Source organism: Alternaria metachromatica, assembly GCF_023757995.1.
Source record: "Alternaria metachromatica strain BMP 0045 chromosome Unknown scaffold_19, whole genome shotgun sequence".
NCBI lineage: Eukaryota > Fungi > Ascomycota > Dothideomycetes > Pleosporales > Pleosporaceae > Alternaria > Alternaria metachromatica.
Genome location: NW_026055510.1, coordinates 369,270 through 388,220, shown reverse-complemented (window position 1 = coordinate 388,220; position 18,951 = coordinate 369,270). Strand labels below are relative to the sequence as shown.

General features: G+C 51.9%; 6 protein-coding genes across 6 annotated transcripts; 4 read left to right on the top strand and 2 right to left on the bottom strand.

Moving 5' to 3' along the window:
- Nucleotides 1-323: 323 nt before the first annotated feature.
- On the top strand, nucleotides 324-2,036 carry J4E83_007625 (uncharacterized protein; the record flags this gene model as incomplete). The annotated part of the gene is made up of 2 exons (XM_049334528.1): nucleotides 324-481; nucleotides 533-2,036. The coding sequence occupies 2 exons, from the start codon at nucleotides 324-326 to the stop codon at nucleotides 2,034-2,036; spliced, it is 1,662 nt and encodes a 553-aa protein (XP_049186414.1).
- A 2,055-nt stretch (nucleotides 2,037-4,091) lies between these two features.
- On the top strand, nucleotides 4,092-5,018 carry J4E83_007624 (uncharacterized protein; the record flags this gene model as incomplete). The annotated part of the gene is made up of 2 exons (XM_049334527.1): nucleotides 4,092-4,383; nucleotides 4,438-5,018. 2 exons carry the CDS (start codon nucleotides 4,092-4,094, stop codon nucleotides 5,016-5,018), a joined length of 873 nt encoding a protein of 290 aa, XP_049186413.1.
- Nucleotides 5,019-8,130: 3,112 nt separating this feature from the next.
- On the bottom strand, nucleotides 8,131-12,276 carry J4E83_007623 (uncharacterized protein; the record flags this gene model as incomplete). The annotated part of the gene is made up of 6 exons (XM_049334526.1): nucleotides 8,131-8,252; nucleotides 8,305-8,574; nucleotides 8,623-10,972; nucleotides 11,688-11,846; nucleotides 11,895-11,975; nucleotides 12,028-12,276. The coding sequence occupies 6 exons, from the start codon at nucleotides 12,274-12,276 to the stop codon at nucleotides 8,131-8,133; spliced, it is 3,231 nt and encodes a 1,076-aa protein (XP_049186412.1).
- Nucleotides 12,277-12,907: 631 nt separating this feature from the next.
- Nucleotides 12,908-13,638, top strand: J4E83_007622 (uncharacterized protein; the record flags this gene model as incomplete). The annotated part of the gene is made up of 4 exons (XM_049334525.1): nucleotides 12,908-12,940; nucleotides 12,989-13,012; nucleotides 13,069-13,128; nucleotides 13,177-13,638. 4 exons carry the CDS (start codon nucleotides 12,908-12,910, stop codon nucleotides 13,636-13,638), a joined length of 579 nt encoding a protein of 192 aa, XP_049186411.1.
- A 1,074-nt stretch (nucleotides 13,639-14,712) lies between these two features.
- ATP1 (Alpha subunit of the F1 sector of mitochondrial F1F0 ATP synthase) lies at nucleotides 14,713-16,835 on the top strand (the record flags this gene model as incomplete). Its single annotated transcript, XM_049334524.1, has 7 exons — nucleotides 14,713-14,784; nucleotides 14,976-15,184; nucleotides 15,238-15,633; nucleotides 15,686-15,882; nucleotides 15,944-16,056; nucleotides 16,121-16,509; nucleotides 16,559-16,835. The coding sequence occupies 7 exons, from the start codon at nucleotides 14,713-14,715 to the stop codon at nucleotides 16,833-16,835; spliced, it is 1,653 nt and encodes a 550-aa protein (XP_049186410.1).
- Nucleotides 16,836-17,581: 746 nt separating this feature from the next.
- Nucleotides 17,582-18,783, bottom strand: J4E83_007620 (uncharacterized protein; the record flags this gene model as incomplete). The annotated part of the gene is made up of 2 exons (XM_049334523.1): nucleotides 17,582-18,284; nucleotides 18,332-18,783. The coding sequence occupies 2 exons, from the start codon at nucleotides 18,781-18,783 to the stop codon at nucleotides 17,582-17,584; spliced, it is 1,155 nt and encodes a 384-aa protein (XP_049186409.1).
- Between the last annotated feature and the right edge of the window lie 168 nt (nucleotides 18,784-18,951).

Below are 18,951 nucleotides of genomic sequence, written 5' to 3'. Positions count from 1 at the left end.
TAGCCAACGATAATTGGTTCCTCAGAACCCGTTCTGACAAGGGTCTGGGCTACAGTCGTCCCATACGTTCGATAAGGACTTGGCCACCGAAGCCGTACCATGTTTGGGTAGGTCCGAACCGCGAACGTGGAATAATCCTCCTCTCGCGCCGGCCCATGCACCACATTTGTTACAAAATCTGCTATCACAACCGGCGCGTTCTTCATCCGCTTTCGTTATCTAGTTCTATATAACCACTAGGCATCCCCTCTAGGGCGAAAGCAAGATTGGTACCACCGACCAAGCCTTCCTTTTGTCTCGTGTTAATCATGCCGAACCACCACATGGCCGATGAGAAGCCTGAGGCTGTGCCGTATGGCTACGATGAGAGTCAGGTTGGCTTCGAAGAGCCGTTTGTTCACGGCGCCGCTACTGTTGGTGGTGAGACTGGACGAGGAGGAGACACACATCGTGGACTGAAGAGTCGACATATCCAGTTTCTGTAAGTTTGCATTCTCTTGTGTCGCTGAACCAATCGCTAACATTCTGTCAGTGCGCTTGGTGGTGCTATTGGAACAGGTCTCTTCATCGGATCTGGATCTATTCTAGCCCTTGTCGGTCCTGCTCCGTTGTTCATGGCCTACCTCAGTATGATGCTTGTTGTTTACAACGTTATGAACAACTTGGCTGAAATCGTCACTTACCTCCCCATGCGCGGCATCACCATTCCTTACTTCATCAAGCGATTCGTAGACCCGAGCCTCGCATTCGCCGCTGGTTGGAATTACTGGTATGCCTACGCGATTTTAGTGGCCGCTGAAGCTACAGCCGGAGCAATTCTTGTGGAGTACTGGGAGACGCCTGTCCACAATGCTGTCTGGATCACCATCTTCCTGGTCGTGGTCTTATTCCTTAACATCGTTGCAGTCGAAGTTTTCGGAGAAGCCGAGTTTTGGTTCGCTTCTATCAAGTTTATCACCATCATCGGTCTCGTTATTCTCGGCTTTGTGATCATGCTAGGTGGCAGCCCAAACGACCAAGGCCGGCTCGGGTTCAGATACTGGAATAATCCTGGAGCTTTCAAACCGTACATCGTGGAAGGGAACTCCGGGCGTTTCCTGGCCTACTGGACTGCGTTCGTTCGTGCCGGATTTGCTTTCATCACTTCGCCTGAATTGATTGCGCTCGCTGCCGGAGAGACTATTGCACCACGCCGGAATATTCCCAAGGCTGCTGGCCGCTTCGTCTACCGTCTCGCCATCTTTTACGGACTGGGTAGCTTCATCATCGGCGTCATTGTTCCATCAGACGACGATCGCCTCCTCAGCAAGAGCTCCAACGCTTCCGCTTCTCCCTTCGTCATTGGTATCCAGCGTGCGGGAATCGTGGGTCTGAACCACGTCGTCAACGCGGCTGTCTTGACATCAGCATGGTCTGCCGGAAACGCTTTCTTGTTCTCTGGATCCCGTGTCTTATATGGTATGGCTCTCAACGGAGAAGCGCCTAAGATCTTCGGCAGGACCAGCAAGAAAGGTGTACCGTATGTAGCTGTTCTCGCTACATGGGCCATTGGACTCCTCGCGTACCTGAATGTTTCCAGCACTGGCGCCCAGGTCTTCTTGTGGTTCTCCAACATCTCCACCATCTCTGGATTTATTGCCTGGATCGTTGTCATGATCACATACATTCGCTTCCGCAAGGCGATGATCTTCCACAACTTGCTCGAATCTCTCCCCTACCGCACACCGTTCCAGCCATATCTTACATACTTTGTTCTCGGCGTAGTGTCGCTCCTGACTCTGACCAACGGTTTTCAGGTCTTCGTGCCTGCCAACTGGGCCGTTTCCGACTTCCTTGCCGCCTATATTACCATCCCGATCTTCATCGTACTTTACGCTGGCCACAAGATCTACTTCAGAACACCATTTGCGATCAAGGTCGAGCACATTGATGTTATAACGGGTGTGCGAGAGATGAACGAGTTGTGCAAGGACGATATCACCGGTGCACCTGTGCCGAAGAACGTCATGCAGAAGATCTGGTACTGGATTGCTTAGAGTAGCACTATATAATGGTTGCCTTCGTCTCTTTTACTAGCTAGCATGTGCTTTCTGTATGTTCTTAGCTGTATACCATTGCTCCATCAACAAGTTTATTCAGCACCGTTGTTTCTTGCCACAAGCATTAGACTTCTAGAGCAAATGAGATGCAAGGTTACTAGAGTTGCTTGATAGTGAAGATCCCCGCCTTTCATCCTACTCTTACTGGTTAGTCAAGACATGCGGCTGAACCATTGGATCAGCCTTACCGTGCGTCTAGAGCGGTTTACACCTAGCATCAGGGTAGATAAAGCTCATGCATCAACACTGTACCTAGCCACTGAGATCCTATCCAATGATCATCTGGCATATGACGGCATCGGAGCGCGGAGCAAGGCTATGGCATCGAAGTCATCTGAGCAGCATCCAGTATGAACAGCAATGATGACAACATCGTAGTCGAAGCGGTGAGAACGCAGGCTACATACACACGTTGCCCTACGTCTTTCATGCATTCCAGACCATGGCGCGCGCGTCGATCAGGCTCACCGGTTTCTGTACTACATGCAGGTGCTTTCGATTCCGAACTAGCGTCGCCTTGCCACGTTCGTACACACTGATAGCCTGATGTACCCCATGCATGTTGCTCGGTTAGCTAATGCGGCTCTGCCGTTGACCCGGGTTGGTCCCAGGAGAAAGAGAATCCGACTTGACGGCACGGTATCAACGTGTGAATAGCTTACCATCACTCTTTTCTTGTCTGCTCAGCGACAGTCGTGCAAGAGAGTCTGGAAGCACACTTGCATTTTCGCATGCACTGTACTTTTCTTTCGAATCGCTTGTTGATTGATATTCGTTTGATCCGTTCTTTCCATAGCTGGCATATGAGCAAATACGCCATGATGCGTGCTCAATACCGGTGCATGGTTGATAGCTTACTCAAACCCGTATACCAAGCCGATTGCTTCTCTTTTCGGCGTAGACTATACGCCCTGTCCGCAGGCTCAGGTGTTGCACCAACGTTGATGTGCTGGAGAAGCAAATATCAGATCTGCTAAACAGGAATTGATGCTGGCCGGCATCGCCGGCCGTGGCGTGCAGGACACTGCGCTGCGCCTGCAAGACCAAAACCGGAAACCAGCAACACTCAGAAAAGACAGCAGCGGTTGACGTCCATAATCTTGATGTTGACAACGCATCTAGGCTGTTGATGATGCTTGTCATGATTTATGATGTACATGACTTGTTGTGGTCTGTTCAACTCAGGTACGCTGCTCTTGTGCAGAATCGAGCGTGGGGGTCGAAGGATGTGAGCCAAGGATGCGCCGCGAGGCCGCAGCGGATCGAAGAACTCAGGCCTAGATCTTCTGGAGAAGCGCGCAGAGGAAGATCAGATGATTGTCTTCGTACTGCTGTCTACTGTTGGAATATGCGGGGATCCGCCTTCATCATGCTCCATCTTTTGACATGCTCGACCGCCGGGCTTATTTAGTGGAGGAGTCGGGCGGCGGTTGAAGTTCTTTCCGGTAATGTCGCGATGATGACTTTCTGATTCCTAAGCCCCTGCCTTCACCGCCAGTCGGCAAGCTCAACGGGCGTCCGACCAGCGTGCTCAGCCCTGATCCGAAATCCTGAAGCTGATGGCGTGGCATCCGGTGAGAGGTCTAATATGTTGTGTACATGTTTGATTTGGTGATAACAACCGTTACGACGCACTCAGGCTCGAGACGAAGTCCGTAACGGATGCGCCCTTGTTGATTGGAGTGACGATACCGTATTGGCCCTTGTTTGTATTGCCGAAAGGTAGTAGCAACGGTGTATGCTATGTGGTGGAAGGCAGAATCAAGGTCGTGGTCATCCAATTGGTATTTATCGTGAGGCAGAGCGGATAGGTTATATAGAGATCGATTTCCTGACTTGTGGGTCCCCACAATGCGATCAATTCACGGTTCGAATAGACCAGCCTGCTGCCTACTCTTTCTTATCTTTGCTCGATCCGAGATAACTTCGAACAAGATCAAAACTGCCGAATCGATATTGCTGCATCGGGAATCCTACTGAACTCCGGCTGTCATGCAAGGCCCTCCGCGCCGCTACTCCGTCCTGTACGGCGAGATTGTAGAGAATCCAGAGCTTGCGAAGTTCCGGAGAAACCTGGGCCTGTGGGCTTGGATGCTGTACAACGAAACGGGGGAAATCGATAAGTTACGCCGAGAATGTGATGACCTTATCGAGACCATTGGCGCGGAGACTTCTGGCTGGACCGTCCGCACACTCCTGGATTATCACCAGGCCTACGACTTGGATGACCACCCAGTCTTGAGATCCAAGATTGACGCTCTAAAGATCTCGGTCCGGCAATACAGTAGGTTTTGGCCGATTCTGTGCGCCAAGGATCGTGCTGACGGTGGCGATGTAGGCAAAGATCTCTGTCTTGCAACCCATGTTGCCAACTTACCTCACCAGTCCGACGTCTATGCTCGACATTTCGCTGCTCGAAAGAGTTTGTTCGAGGATGGTCTGTTTGGACCAACCAAGGAAGAGGCGGCCATGTATACCCAGGTTCCGTCGCATGCCGATGCATGTTCTTTTAAGGACGGCGACCTAGATGAGCAAGACATGTTGACTGCTTTCGTGATTCGGCACCTCGAATCAGTCAATACGTACGTGACGCGGTTCATCACTCGCGTCCGAAGACAACGATCTCTTGAGGATGGCGTTGCATCCCAGCGATACCTTGAGCTGGACAAGATACAAATGGTCGCCAACATACTCACCGGAATATATGTACCAGTATTCCTAGCAATATGCTTGGGTATTCTGAGCTGCATCGAATCTGAGAAAAACCGTATTGTTGTGCTCGGTGTGCTTGGTATTCTGCTTGCGCTCCTCATGGTCGTGTGCGTCCCGGTGCCGAAACGTAACGACATGTTCGCAATTATGGCGGCCTTCTTCGCTGTGGGTGGTATCTTCATAGGAGCGAAGCGTGAGAGCGATTGATGAAGGGAAGGAGCGGGCAGATGGTGGGTGAGCTAGGTGCAGGTGCCACCTCATGCAGGGCTTAACACAGCTGACGTAGACCGTGCAAATCAACGAATTGATGCAAGCGCCGTTCACTGCTATGGAGTATGTCCCAAATAATCTATCCTCTTGTCACTGTGAATAGAGTAAGTCGAGAGAAGCGTACATACGGTTGCTGAGCACACCTTGAGACTACCTAGGTATACCTAGGTGTCTCCGCATCATCAGCGGCGGTACTTCGGTGCTACTGCCTAGATCACGTTAGCCACACAAGACCATCGCCGAATGTTCCGAACCAACCGTATCGTAGCGCACTTAAGTTTGTCTACCGTTCGTTGCACTATGCAGGGTGGTGGAGAAAGCAATTATATACCCTTTCTCAACATCATCTTCCGAAATGAGCTTGCCTGAGTCACAAGAGACTGGATATATCTACCTAGGCAGTTTAGACATCACTCGCTACGCTACAAAAAGCTACATATCTGCGAAATTCCTTTTGGATTTTGGGGCAATCAGCAAAAAATGGTGTGGGTCCGTGTGTTTTACGACGACGAAACACGAACCTCTCCAACTTCGTGTATGTGACGGTGGGACTGTTTTGAGGCATAGAAGTCAATAACGTACGTCCTGTAAATTTGGCATCTCGAATGGTACAACTAAATTGGTCTTCGCATCTCGAAGATCGCGCGCGTTGGAAGCTGGTGTCGCTTTGCTTTTTTTCTGGCCTCACATCACATGCAAACGTCACTGCGCTAACATGCAACTAAATATACCCACTGTGTTGGTGTTTTCCTTTTCCTTAGGGGTAAATGGCTCCTTTAAACGTATGCATCACTCCAAACTTCCATCTCTCTCTCTCTTCTCCTCTTGCCATCGAACAGCCAAGCGGATGCTCCAAGACCCCCCCACACCCTTAGCATTATGCAACAACCAATCCCTACGCTATATGCAATGTCGCGTACTAAGGTTCCAATTGCTCCACCGAAAGAGCTCCGTAGGTACATCGTTCATCGGTGGAAACTAAGAAGCTGAAGTCTTTCTAGCTCCGGCAAAGTAGCATAGTCAGTGACATGGTATCCTGGAACCACAAGTGCCAAAGCTTCCAAGCGTCCAGACAAGGTACTTAGAGGCTCGCTCTGCATGATGACCACGTTTGCAATAACTAACGTGTGCGTGTATTAGTCTTCAAGGAGTATAATCTTCTAAATCGCCGCTAGGATGCACCCCCTACACGCCTAATCTCTTACTAAAAAGCAGCTACATCAGAGCAGCAGATTTAACCGCTAGACGCACAACGCGACAAAAAGGATATAGAGTCAAGTGTAAGCGAACCTACAAAAATAGAAGAGGTATTACTGTAGGCGCTTCTCGCGACCAATTCAAACAGCCTAGTAGAGTGCTGCGGCTTTCTAATATACCTATGTCCTTTTAGTTTATGCCATTATACTCCGTCAACAACAAGAGAATATGTTAGTTAATCTTCTGAGTCCATGCTAGTTTACGTTCTCTTCCTGTCAAACACTCTCCTCATACACATCTGCGTTCTCATGTCCACTCCTCCGCAGGAAGATCTTCATGCTCTCGAGCACTTGCTTCTTCAGATCCGACCTCTTTAGATTCTGTCCCGGAAATCCTCCATACGTACTGTCAAACTCGAACGGCTTGATCGCCTTCCAAATCCCATGGATAGCATTGGGCGTCAGTGGGATCATATTAGGGTACGCCCACATGAACGAGTACGACGTCGTATCCGGCACGCGGTGCGCGTTGTTGAAACCAGACTATCACGATTGTTAGCAACCGTGACTACATTCATGAGAGAATCGGAGGACTGACAGGTACACTCATAAACGTATCAGCAATGAAAAGCTTCCGATCCCACCACAACACCGAGCTACCCTCGAAGTGCCCACCGCATTGAATCATCTTGGCCTCGCCCCCAATCTCTTCAATCGGAACGACGCCCCCGACAAACCTTCTCACATCATTCTGATCCTCTCGGTTCAACCACATCTCATCGCCTATGCACATATACACCGGGCACCCGAACACACTCGCCCATTCCAAATGCGTCGTGTAGAAATGCGGATGGCTTATCACAATCGCCTTTAGCCCACCTCTTCCTTTGATGAACTCGATTGTATCAGGGTTCAAGAAAGCAACGCAGTCCCAAAGGATGTTTCCACGTGATGTCTGCAGTAAGATGGCTCTTTGACCAATACCAAGTTGCTTGCGGGTCGTGCTAGAATCGGCCAGACCGGGAGGGAGTTCCGATGGAGAGAGAGGCGCAGTGGTTATGTAGTGAATACGAGGATCTTCTTTATCCGTTTCGAAAGTGTTCTTTTGAAGGGATTGGCAGGCGGAGAGTGAAGTCCAGGATTGTCCTGATGCGGGAACATACTGGCGGGGGTCCTAGACATCGATTAGCTCCACTGCTTTTGTGTCTCGTATGCTGGTTATGGTGGTTCTGGCTCCTTGGTGGTAGCAATAGACGTACATCGCAGATCCGACATGTCTCTGGGTGCTGCTCAAGCGGAACGTCGAATTGCGTGCCGCACGTTTCGCAGACGGCTAGATTGCTAGGCTTGAAAGTCATTTTGTCGATATTTGGGGTTTATGTATCGAGCCACAACTTAGTCCAGGCGCAAATGTAAGAGGATGGACGAAGATGCCGTCATGCTTGCGATGCATGATGTAGTAGCTTCAAAAGTGGGGTTCGAGAGGGGAAGGAGCAGCCGATGAGAGCTTCCTCAATGACAGCCACTTTTGGACCTGCAAATGTATTGTGTGAGATTTCTTATAACCATACTGCGATATCACGATTGTCAAGTAGGTTCAAAGTCGCGTCAAAGTGTGGGGCTTGCTTAAGCATATTCCTACATCGTAGGTTTACTCCGGTACTCAAAAGCGGCGAATCAGCAAGCACAAGCAATGCATCATGCATCTTAGCTGGCTTCGCTACATTGTTCGACTTATTAGCTGCGAAATTCAAAGGTATCTGCACATTCGGGATGGCTGATGAGAATAAATTTGCAAGGTAACGATATTGGAATTCGCCTGTAACGCCTACGCAATCTATACGCGTCAAACACTATACATGCTGAGCCTTTGACTCACGTCCTATCGACTTCGAATCAAGTTGCGATTTGGGCACCGCATTCGTGATCCTCGACCATTCGCCGTTGAAAGCGTTGACGAGCCACCACTTGAGCTCTGGAATTCCGTTAGTCGTTTCCTTGCATCAATGGCACACTGATTCACTTACTGTCGTAAACAATGCGGTTCGCGTTGTGGAAGTAAATACTATGATCCGAATCGGGGAACACATGGACATCGTAGTTTTCGATACCTGCAAGATCCAGCCGGTCAAGCAGGGTCAGCGTGTTTTGCATGTGCACGTTGTCATCGGCGACACCGTGCATGACCAGGAAGCGGACGTTCTTCGCTAGGGAAGTGACATCGGTGATGGTGGAGTTGTCATAGCCCTCGGCGTTGTTCTGCGGCGTGTGCATGTAGCGCTCCGTGTAAATGGAATCTGCGGTAAATTATTAGCGAGGCAGATGGGTACCGTGAGTCTTCTTACCATAGTACCGCCAGTCAGTCACAGGAGCGACAGCCATTCCATACTTGAACGTCTCTCCTCCATCCTGCTCAAGTGTCTTCAGTGTATTGAAACCGCCGTAACTCCAGCCCCAGATCGCGAGTCGATCAGCGTCCACGTACTTCTTGGCAGCCCAGATTTTGGCTGCGGCAATCTGATCGTGCGCCTCGTAGTATCCAATGTTGCCTCTCGTGATGCATCGAAGCTTCCGACCGAGGAAACCCGTACCTCGCCCGTCCACTGTCACCACGATGTACCCGAGACTGGCGGCAATGTACGACTGGAAATCAACCTTGAACTTCTTGTTGACTTCCTGCGAGCCTGGTCCGCTGTATTGGTAGAAAAGAACAGGATACTTCTTCTTCGGGTTAAAGTGCGGCGGACGACGCTCGAGGACGTTCAGCTCGAAGCCATCAACGTTGATTGTCTGATAGTTCAGAATGGGCATCTCAAGCCGGCGTACGAAGCGGTCAAGCGCTTTGTTTTCCTCAATGACCTTTTCGTACTTGTCATTATTCGATGGCGTGCTGATGATCTTCTGCCATGGAATTCCGGGACCGTTGTAGGTGATCAAGGCGTAAGAGCCACCAGCTGAGAAGGAAGCGTCGTAGTAGCCTGAGCCTCCATTCTCCAGCATTTCGCTCTTTCCAGTACCGTTCAAGAGTACAGAGTAGACGTGTCGTTCCATAGAGCTCTTCTCAGTTGAAACATAGTACACCAGGTTGTTCTTCAGGTCCACGCGAGAAGGCGCATCAACGACTTCCCACTCGCCCTGAGTGAGCAATACAGGCTTGTCGCTGTCCAATGGTGAAAAGTAGCCGATATGGTCGTAGCCTTCGTGAATGATTGTATCAATGTATCCATCATCCTTGCGACCGTTGTCAGGATCAGCTGGTACGAATGTTGTCTTCTGCGAGACCTCCATCCAGCCTCCGTCCAGCTCAGCGACATTCTCGGTTCTTACTGTCTTGCCAGTACGCTTCTCGACGTCCATCAAGACGAGCTTCAAGATGTCGCTCTCGCGATTGGTTTCACGAACAAGTACTTGCTTCGTCTTGCCGGCCCAGACGATTTCGGTGATCAGACGGTTTTCGTCACTGAAGTCGTCTTCCATGTCGACACTGAAGACCTCGCCCTTTTCGACGTCGTAGAACTGCAGTGAGACGATGGGGTTGGGGGCGCCTGCCTTGGGGTACTTGATGTCGCGAACCTCGGGGTAGTTCTCTTCGCCAGCCTTGGGCTTCTCTCCGCTAGGCCGTGACACGAAATACTGGACGGGGTATGTCGGGACGGTGGACTCGTCGGTACGCAGGAAAGCGATGTACTTGCCATCCTCAGACCACCATGTCGCACTGTTTCCTTGGAAGACCTCCTCCTCGTATACCCAGTCAGGTACACCATAGAAAAGCTCAGAGCCACCATCTTTTGTAATCTGTATAACCTCCTTGGAGTTCAGCTTGCGCAGGAACATGTTGTTGTCTCTCGTGAACACGACCGCATCCGACTGCGGAGATATCGAGGCTAGCTGAATTGCGCCGTTCGGCTGGTCCGGATCCAAAGCTTCCCCAGTCTGTGTCTCAACATAAAAAATCCAGTACTTCGCAGTACCGGAATGTCGCCAGTTCTTTTGGTAATCCGACGTGACAAGAACCTTCTTGAAATCTTTACTTGGCTGAACATCACTTGGATAGACGTATGTGCCATCCACCTCAAATGTGTTCTTCTTCATCAGCGTGGTCTTGCTCGCAGAAGACGTTGCCTCGCCCTTGGACCTTATGTCCTCAACGACCAGGTATTCCTCGTTGCTCGAGCCCTTCTCAAGCAACAGGCCATCCTCGCCCTTTGGTCCCGGTATCCATGCGACGCTTTGCTGTTGGGCATAAAAGCGGCCTCCGAAGACGTCGTCCAACGTAATCTTCCTCCCCGAGCCCTTGGTAGAACTGGCAAGAGGGTCGTGTGGCCTGGACGAAGCATGCTTGTAGCTGCCGTTCATCAAGAAGAAGACGAGCGCAAGCGCCCATCCAGCTACACAGGCCGTGCCCACGATCCAAAGCCACCTCCTCGTCTTTTTGTCTACAGCAATGGGGGCCTTGAACCGCCCATCCTCGACGTCGAACGGCTCGCGCGCCAGGCTTGCGTCGTCATCGTCGTCCGTGTACTTCTCCCCACGCTTCGGTTGCGACGCGCGATTGAGGGACGGGTCGTTGATGTGTTCGAGGACGAGCGATGTTGTGGAAATGGAGGATATGGATGTTTCGGAGCCGTCTTCTGAAGTGCGCGCGGATCTCTCTTCCTTGGCTAGCAGCTCCGTCTCCTCCTCCTTCGCGGCGCGCTGTCGCGGCATGGTAATGATCAAGTATGAACAAGAATGCAAGCAATTATAACATGATAGTAGAAGGCGACGCAGGATCAGATGAGACCAGCCTCAAGAAATGGGTATAGTGGCAAGGCGCGGGTGCGGGTTATGAACAGTGTCCAGCTGGGCGGAGTTGCGGAGTTCACGCGGAGGTGCGGGAGCTGGTGTTGGCCGAAACGCCCCAAGCCACTCTTCGACGCAAGGGGCCGCCCGCGCTGCACCAAGACTTGCATTACAATGAGATTGTGCGACGCGTTCCTATTCAAGCCTGCTCTGGGAATTTATTGGAATGCATGGCGCTACAAACTGTGCCAAATCTAGATGGTATGATTTCCTTCCGCTGTGGTCTTCAATACAGCCACATCTGCTCTGGTTCTGCAAACCCTTGAACCAACTGAGCAATTGCCTTACTCCCTACGAGTACTGATACAGCCAAGAATTCGATATTTCGCTTCGTGTTTCTACGACGGTGTTGATTTGTGCATGAATTGCCAGATGGTCCCGCCGAACAATAACATCTGTTCTGTAGTGAAGATGCCTGTTTGAGCAGACTGCTCACGCACTGGCCCTCCACAATGGCGCATACTGTCAATGGCCGTCGAATCATTCTACTATGATGGCAATGGGCCAAGGTAATCCTAGGAGCTTTGCTTAGCCGATGGTCGGTAAGGCCGACGTTCATCTTTCTTACCTCCTTCATGGTGCCGACCGCATACATCTTGTCCACCTCTGATCTCAGACCCTTGATCTTTATGCGGATGTTGGTGCCCTTCTCGATAACCTGCTCTCCGTCGTCGGTCCACTGCGGGGGTGTAGCGTTCGCGTCGAACTTGATTTCAGCGGGGATCATCTGTCGGTGTTAGTGATGGATGGAGGCATGAATTAGGGTGAGATGTACACTGCGTCCCACAAAGGCCTGCAAAGATCCACAGTCGACGAAGAATCCGGTGCGGAGCACTGAGGTGACAATGCCGTCCATCTTAATATGATTAGCAGTGGACTCGATAATCACGTCGGCCGCTTCCACATACCACCTCGCCCTTGTATGGCCGCCATACGACCGCCTTGTAGTGGACAACATACTCCGCAGAGCCGGAGCCAGGCATCACCTTGCCATCGGAGATGTCGAACGAGTCCAGAATGCACACGATGGTGTACTTTCCCGTGCTCGATCCCTCCTCTTTTTGTAGCAGCTCGCGGTGGATGTGCTGACGGATGAGCGGACCAAAGTACGAGGGATGCAGCTGGATGGTCTTCTCAAGCTCTTTGAGGAAGAACATGTTGCGCGTTGTACGGCGGATACGGTAGAGGAGATGCGCGGTGTGGACGAGTTGCACGGTTCAACGGTGAAGATCGAGACAAGGTAGAGACAGGACCGTCGTCCTTGCTATTATGCGACTTTATTGTCTTTATGCTGAGCGGCCCAGTCAAGAGTCGACAGTATGCGGTAGGCAGCGCGCGTGCTTCAGCGAGACGCGCCTTCGGCCTCCAACGCAGCCCAGATTCTTATATGCAACAGCCCATGCACCCAAGTCGCAGTGTGATCGCGGCGCCCGTGCAAGTCCGAGGGTACAGTGGTCGCAGATGTGGGCGGAGTGAGTGTCTTGTAGCCGTGCAATGGTCGCGACGAGAAAGGTGAGCTCCAAGGGCTGCAGGGCTCTCGGCGCGGAAAATCACTCGCTAAGGCCCGAGCAGCGACCCAACTCCCACCTGCCAGCTTGCGCACCCCCACACACCCATGTCGTGATACCCATTCACCCTGCGCCATCATCTCTCGGCTCCCGCCGCCGGTGCCTTGGTCCTTCCACACTCCCCGAGCTCGACTCTTCACCCTGCGCTTCCAAGACATGGTTTAGTCCTTTGACATCCATCCCACTCTTTGACACGCGCCCAAGTTCCCCATCCGGCACCATGTCTCTTAATCTAGAGAAACAACTCGTCTTCGTACGTCATTCTTCAACAGATGTCTGTACTTGGCTGACTGGAATCTAGTACGGAGCATACCACCATAATAAAGTAGGCTCTGCCGTCAGAGAGCATCTTCACATGTCAGCTAACATGCCATGTGTCAGGTCAACGTCGGAATACATCTGCTCTGTGTACCTCCGATCCTGTTGACGTCTTTCCTACTGGTGAGGAATCCGACTGCTCTCATCGCGGCCCCTCTAACACGATAGTAGCTCACCAACACGCCTGCCGTCCCCATACCGTCATGGCTCTCGGTACCTAATCTCCCGCTCAACGTCGGCACCGCCGGAGCCGTTCTGTACTCGACCTTGTACATCCTCATGGAACCTGTCGCAGGTGCCATGATTGCTCCGATCCTTATCGGCAGCACCGCGTACGCGAACCATCTTACGTCGACGTACGGGGCGACTGCCAACTCGTGGGCAGGCGCAATCAACATCGCATGCTGGATCGCCCAGTTCGTCGGACACGGAAAGTTCGAAGGAAGAGCACCAGCGCTTCTGGACAACCTTGTGCAGGCCATCTTCCTGGCTCCGTTCTTCGTCTGGTTTGAGATACTTTTCATGCTCGGCTACCGCCCCGAACTCAAGCGCCGGATAGACCAGGCTGTCGAGTTGGAGATTCAGAAGTTTAGGAAGAGCAAGGAGAAGGGTCAAAATGGCTCCGCGAAATGAGACGCAACTCGACAACGGATGTACAGCGCATGAGCAGACAAGGACCCAGTTATTGGCACTTGCAGGTTAACCGAAGCAGACATTGGAGGACCAGAAGACAGTGCAAATAGTGTATGAATACTGCAGGAGAAGGAGCATTGCGCAGGAGCAAGGTGTACGCGGCGTCTTGAGGTATACGTTGTCTTTGGTAGTCAAGTTTGCATAAGTGGCTGCGAGTTTTTAAAGATTCACATAACATAGTAGGATACCAATTTAGAATGTTGCTATTTTATATCTGAAGCCATGCTATTTCGACCGTGATCTCTTGAGTAACCCGAGCTGGAAGAATGCTCGACACATTGGCGTAGTTTTTTTGCGTACTACAACAAGACAGCAAGGCGTATACAAGAACGTATCAACAGCTTTGACACCTACGATACAGCGGAGCTATCGTAATCTTCCTCGCTGTTTCTTTATGTAGATTGCAACATAGAGGACAGCCCGTCGGCTTGTGTTGGAATGCGCCCTTGTACGTGTTACAAGTACTGATGTATTGGAAGGGCCATTGAGGTAGATACGCCATCCGTACAATGTATGCTTCCAGTCGATAATAATTATCTGATCCTGACAACATAAATTTGCAAGGGAGACCGTGATATCAGTTGTACCGTACACCGAAACGCAGTCCGAAGGTATCCACAAACATCTACTTTATCTTTATCAAAGTGTGGGGTACTGACAATGTAGACGAGGATCGTGTATCGGATCGGGACGTCGTACGAGGAGTTCAACGCAATAGTGCGTAGCAGCTGAATGCTCCATTTCGTTGTCTAGTGTTTCATTCAAAATCGCCAGTCAAATCATGGCTCGTCGAGTGCCAACGTGGTGTTGCAGTGAGAGAGCTCGGTTGAGATGCGGCTTTTTTAGGATTAGGGTAGACGCCAAGGTCCGCGCTTTCCTCCCGAACCGCAGGACTTTCTTCCTCACAGCAGAGCTCCCCATCCTGCACTCCATCACCATCTCCCCTCTTCCATACCTGCATCAATCTCAATTGGTTGCAGAGCCTCCGAATTAGACTCTTGAGCAGCTGCAGCCATGTTCTCAAGGGCCATCCGCCAGTCGAGCCGCCGGGTCGCTGCAATCTCTGCCACGAGCAGGATTGCGTCGGTAAGTCCATCGCAACCGCCTGCAATTGCGCCTGCCGCCCGTCCAGCCATCGCCAGCAGCCTCCAGAACCGATATCCGATGCCATTGGCGCCGCAATGGAGCTTCGTTGATGGAACTGCCCGGGCTGCGCGGCGGCGGGACCAGCTCCCCTCTACCCAAGTGCACCACTGACGCCTTTTGCCCGCCCACAGACCCGCGCTCCCGCGTTCACCAACGCCATCCGATCCTACGCCGCCGATGCGAAGGCCACCCCCACCGAGGTTTCCTCCATCCTGGAGCAGAGGATCCGCGGTGTCCAGGAGGAGAACAGCCTCTCCGAGACTGGACGTGTCCTGTCCGTCGGTGACGGTATCGCCCGTGTCCACGGCATGAACAACGTCCAGGCTGAGGAGCTTGTCGAGTACGCCACTTGCACACTACGACAATTTGCCATGGAAGCTAACGGGGTGACAGGTTCGCCTCCGGTGTCAAGGGCATGTGCATGAACTTGGAAGCTGGCCAGGTCGGTGTTGTGCTCTTCGGTTCTGACCGTTTGGTCAAGGAGGGCGAGACCGTCAAGCGTACCGGAGAGATTGTCGACGTTCCCGTCGGCGAGGCTCTTCTCGGACGTGTCGTTGACGCTCTCGGTAACCCCATCGACGGAAAGGGTCCCCTCAAGACCACTGAGCGCCGCCGTGCTCAGCTCAAGGCCCCCGGTATCTTGCCCCGCCAGTCCGTCAAGGAGCCCGTCCAGACTGGTCTCAAGTCCGTCGACGCCATGGTTCCCATTGGACGTGGTCAGCGTGAGTTGATCATTGGTGACCGTCAAACCGGAAAGACCGCTGTTGCCCTCGACGCCATGCTTAACCAGTACGCAAATATTCTTCCGCCTGCAAGCAACACAAGCTGACATGAGGATTAGACAGCGATGGAACAAGGGCACCGACGAGAAGAAGAAGCTCTACTGTATCTACGTTGCCGTCGGTCAGAAGCGATCCACCGTTGCCCAGCTCGTCAAGACCCTCGAGGAGAACGACGCCATGAAGTACACCATCATCGTTGCCGCCACCGCCTCTGAGGCCGCCCCTCTGCAATACATTGCTCCCTTCGCTGGTTGCTGTAAGCTCATTCGCACATTCGATAGTGTAGCCAGGATGTATTCGCTAACAATTTTGAACAGCCATGGGTGAATGGTTCCGTGACAACGGCAAGCACGCCTTGATCATCTACGATGACTTGACCAAGCAGGCCGTTGCCTACCGTCAAATGTCTCTGCTTCTCCGCCGTCCTCCTGTCAGTAATATCCATGTACGAACTGTATGTGAGACAAATACTGACTTCGTACACTCATTTTTAGGGTCGTGAGGCTTACCCCGGTGACGTTTTCTACCTCCACTCTCGTCTCCTTGAGCGTGCCGCCAAGATGAACGACAAGCTTGGTGGTGGTTCGCTCACCGCTCTGCCCGTCATTGAGACCCAGGGTGGTGATGTGTCCGCTTACATTCCCACCAACGTCATTTCCATCACTGATGGCCAGATCTTCTTGGAGGCCGAGCTCTTCTACAAGGGTATCCGTCCCGCCATTAACGTCGGTCTCTCTGTCTCCCGTGTCGGTTCCGCTGCCCAGGTCAAGGCCATGAAGCAGGTCGCCGGTTCCCTCAAGCTCTTCTTGGCCCAGTACCGTGAGGTTGCTGCCTTCGCTCAATTCGGTTCCGATCTCGATGCTGCGACGAAGCAAACTTTAAGGTCCGCCGTCCCCAACATGCACATGAAACATATACTGACTTCTTTCTAGCCGTGGTGAGCGTCTCACCGAGCTCCTCAAGCAGAAGCAGTACTCTCCCATGGCCGTCAACGAGATGGTTCCTTTGATCTACGCTGGTATCAACGGTCTCCTCGACTCCGTACCCGTCAGCAAGATTCTTCAGTGGGAGGCTGACTTCCTTGCCCACCTCCGATCAAACGAGCAGGACATGCTCAACCAGATCGACCGGGAAGGTGCGCTCAGCAAGGACCTCGAGTCCAAGCTCAGGGAGGTTGCACAGAGCTTCACCAAGAGCTTCGCGGCATAAACGAGTTGAAGGCTGGAAGAGTGGGTACTGTCTATTCCAATGTTCTGAGGGGCCAAAAAAGTGCTGATTGGTCTTTGAGAATAGATGTATAATAGAAGATGCGTCCTCGCCATCAGCTGTGTCTCAATATGGAAGATTTGTTCGTTTTTCTGCATTGACATCAGCCTGGCAACGCACGCCTACCTTGGTCGACGAATACCTCTTGTGATTCCCTGTGCTCCTGTTAGCGGTACATATACGGCTCTTTTTCAGCTCATGGAAGTGGGATGGTGGAGGCTCTGTATATGACAAATGAACGTTTCCTCTGTTATACTTGTTGTTCCTGACGCATGTGACGATGATGGTGATACCAATACTAAACTAGGCAGGAACTCGTTTGTTCTGCTGTAGCTACTTATCATCTTGGGGCATACGTGATGATTTGTGTTAGACTCCAAAAAGCTTAGAGGTGCCCTGATACGCACATTGCTTCATACCTCACGCCTCTGTCCATGGGGAAAACACCGAATACCTCCAGGGACCAGTATAAAAAACTCTCTGAAGACGCAAACTTATCTGTAGTAGGCAAACATAATGTGGAATGTGTGCAATATGGAATGAACTTAAGAGGCTTTTCCCATGGCTGGTAGCCAGAGGATACCTGTGTCACGATATAGTTGGAAGGGAATGACGTTTGACAATGCGCATTCAATTCTAGTAGTCTATAGGTACGCGCCTTATCCAAGCGATCTAAGCAAAAGGACCGTCTACTTCTGCCTTCCGCGTCCCCGTTCCTCTCCGTCACTCGCATCACCATCCTTGAAAGGATCGTCGCCGATTTCCACGGCATCACCCGTCTCGGGTGGCTCATCTCTGTATTCATCGTCCCATGTTGTCCGGAGACTGATGTCGTCATCTTCCTCGCGTAACCGTTCGGCAGCTTCCAGCGCTCCCGGGTCATCCGCGTATTCATGTTCAAGGTCCTCGATACTCATGCGACGGATACCCGCACGCTCCTCAGCTTCTAGTTGAGCAGCGCGGGCCTTGGTCTTACGGTATACGAGCCAGCCCGTGGTAACACCCGCAACGAGACCAATGAAGATGGAAACGTAGGATAGAGCTTTTGTGCCGGGGTCCATTTTCCCTCCACTCTCAGCAATCTTCTCGAGTTGGCTGCCGATGAATATGTGTAGCATCAACTTTGGTGATACAATGGCTGTGGCTAGAGCATATGATGCCCAATGTACGGTGGGGAAGGTTGCGACAGCGCCGTTGGAGATGGAGTATGGTAGCGGACATAGTCGGTACATGACGAGGAGCTTGAGACCATCGTGTTTGAGGGTGAGGGAGAGGGCAGCGAAGCGCGTGTCATTGGCTATGAGGCGGTGGACCATGGATTTGAGGAGAGTGCGCGAGAGGAGGAAGGATGCTGTGCTACCGGCGACGGTTGCTGTCGCGGCTATGAACCAACTGGTATACTGTCAGATTGCGTATTGTGAATAATGTGTGAAGCATACCCGTTGGGAAAGCCATAAACAAAGCCGGCTATGGTGAGTAAACTCGAATAGCCAATCAATGGCGGAAATGATACGATGAAGATCAAGACCCAGAGGATCAACCATCCGGCTGTCACGTCTCTCCATTTCTTCGCGACGGGCAACAGGGCCCCGAATATGCGCTCGTTGTACACCAGGAACAGTATGCCGCCCACTGCCAGCACCAAGTTCCCTACGAAGAACAGCACTTTCTGTAGGGGAGAAAGTTTGTTATACTGATCGAGGACTCGTCGCGAGAGCGTATCGTATTTGTCCATGGCGCGCTGCCGCCATGAGCTCTGTTGACTGTGGTGCGATGCGTTGCGCCGGAAGGTGGATGATTGCGGACGTCGACTCCATATTGGCGTCTGGCCTGTTTCCTCGTCGTCTAAAGGAAGCGCAAGAGCGCGGACATCATAGTCGCTCGCTGGCATGTTGATGGATGCCTCTATACGATACGGGGAGGTGCGCCTAACGGAGTGGCGCGGAAGTATGCGGAGGTAAGAGGATGTGAATGCGGTAGGGAAGTGAATAGAAGGGTAATGGGAGATGTTAGCTGATACAACTGGAGACGGACATTCCGCGTGGTGGTAGTGGAGCGG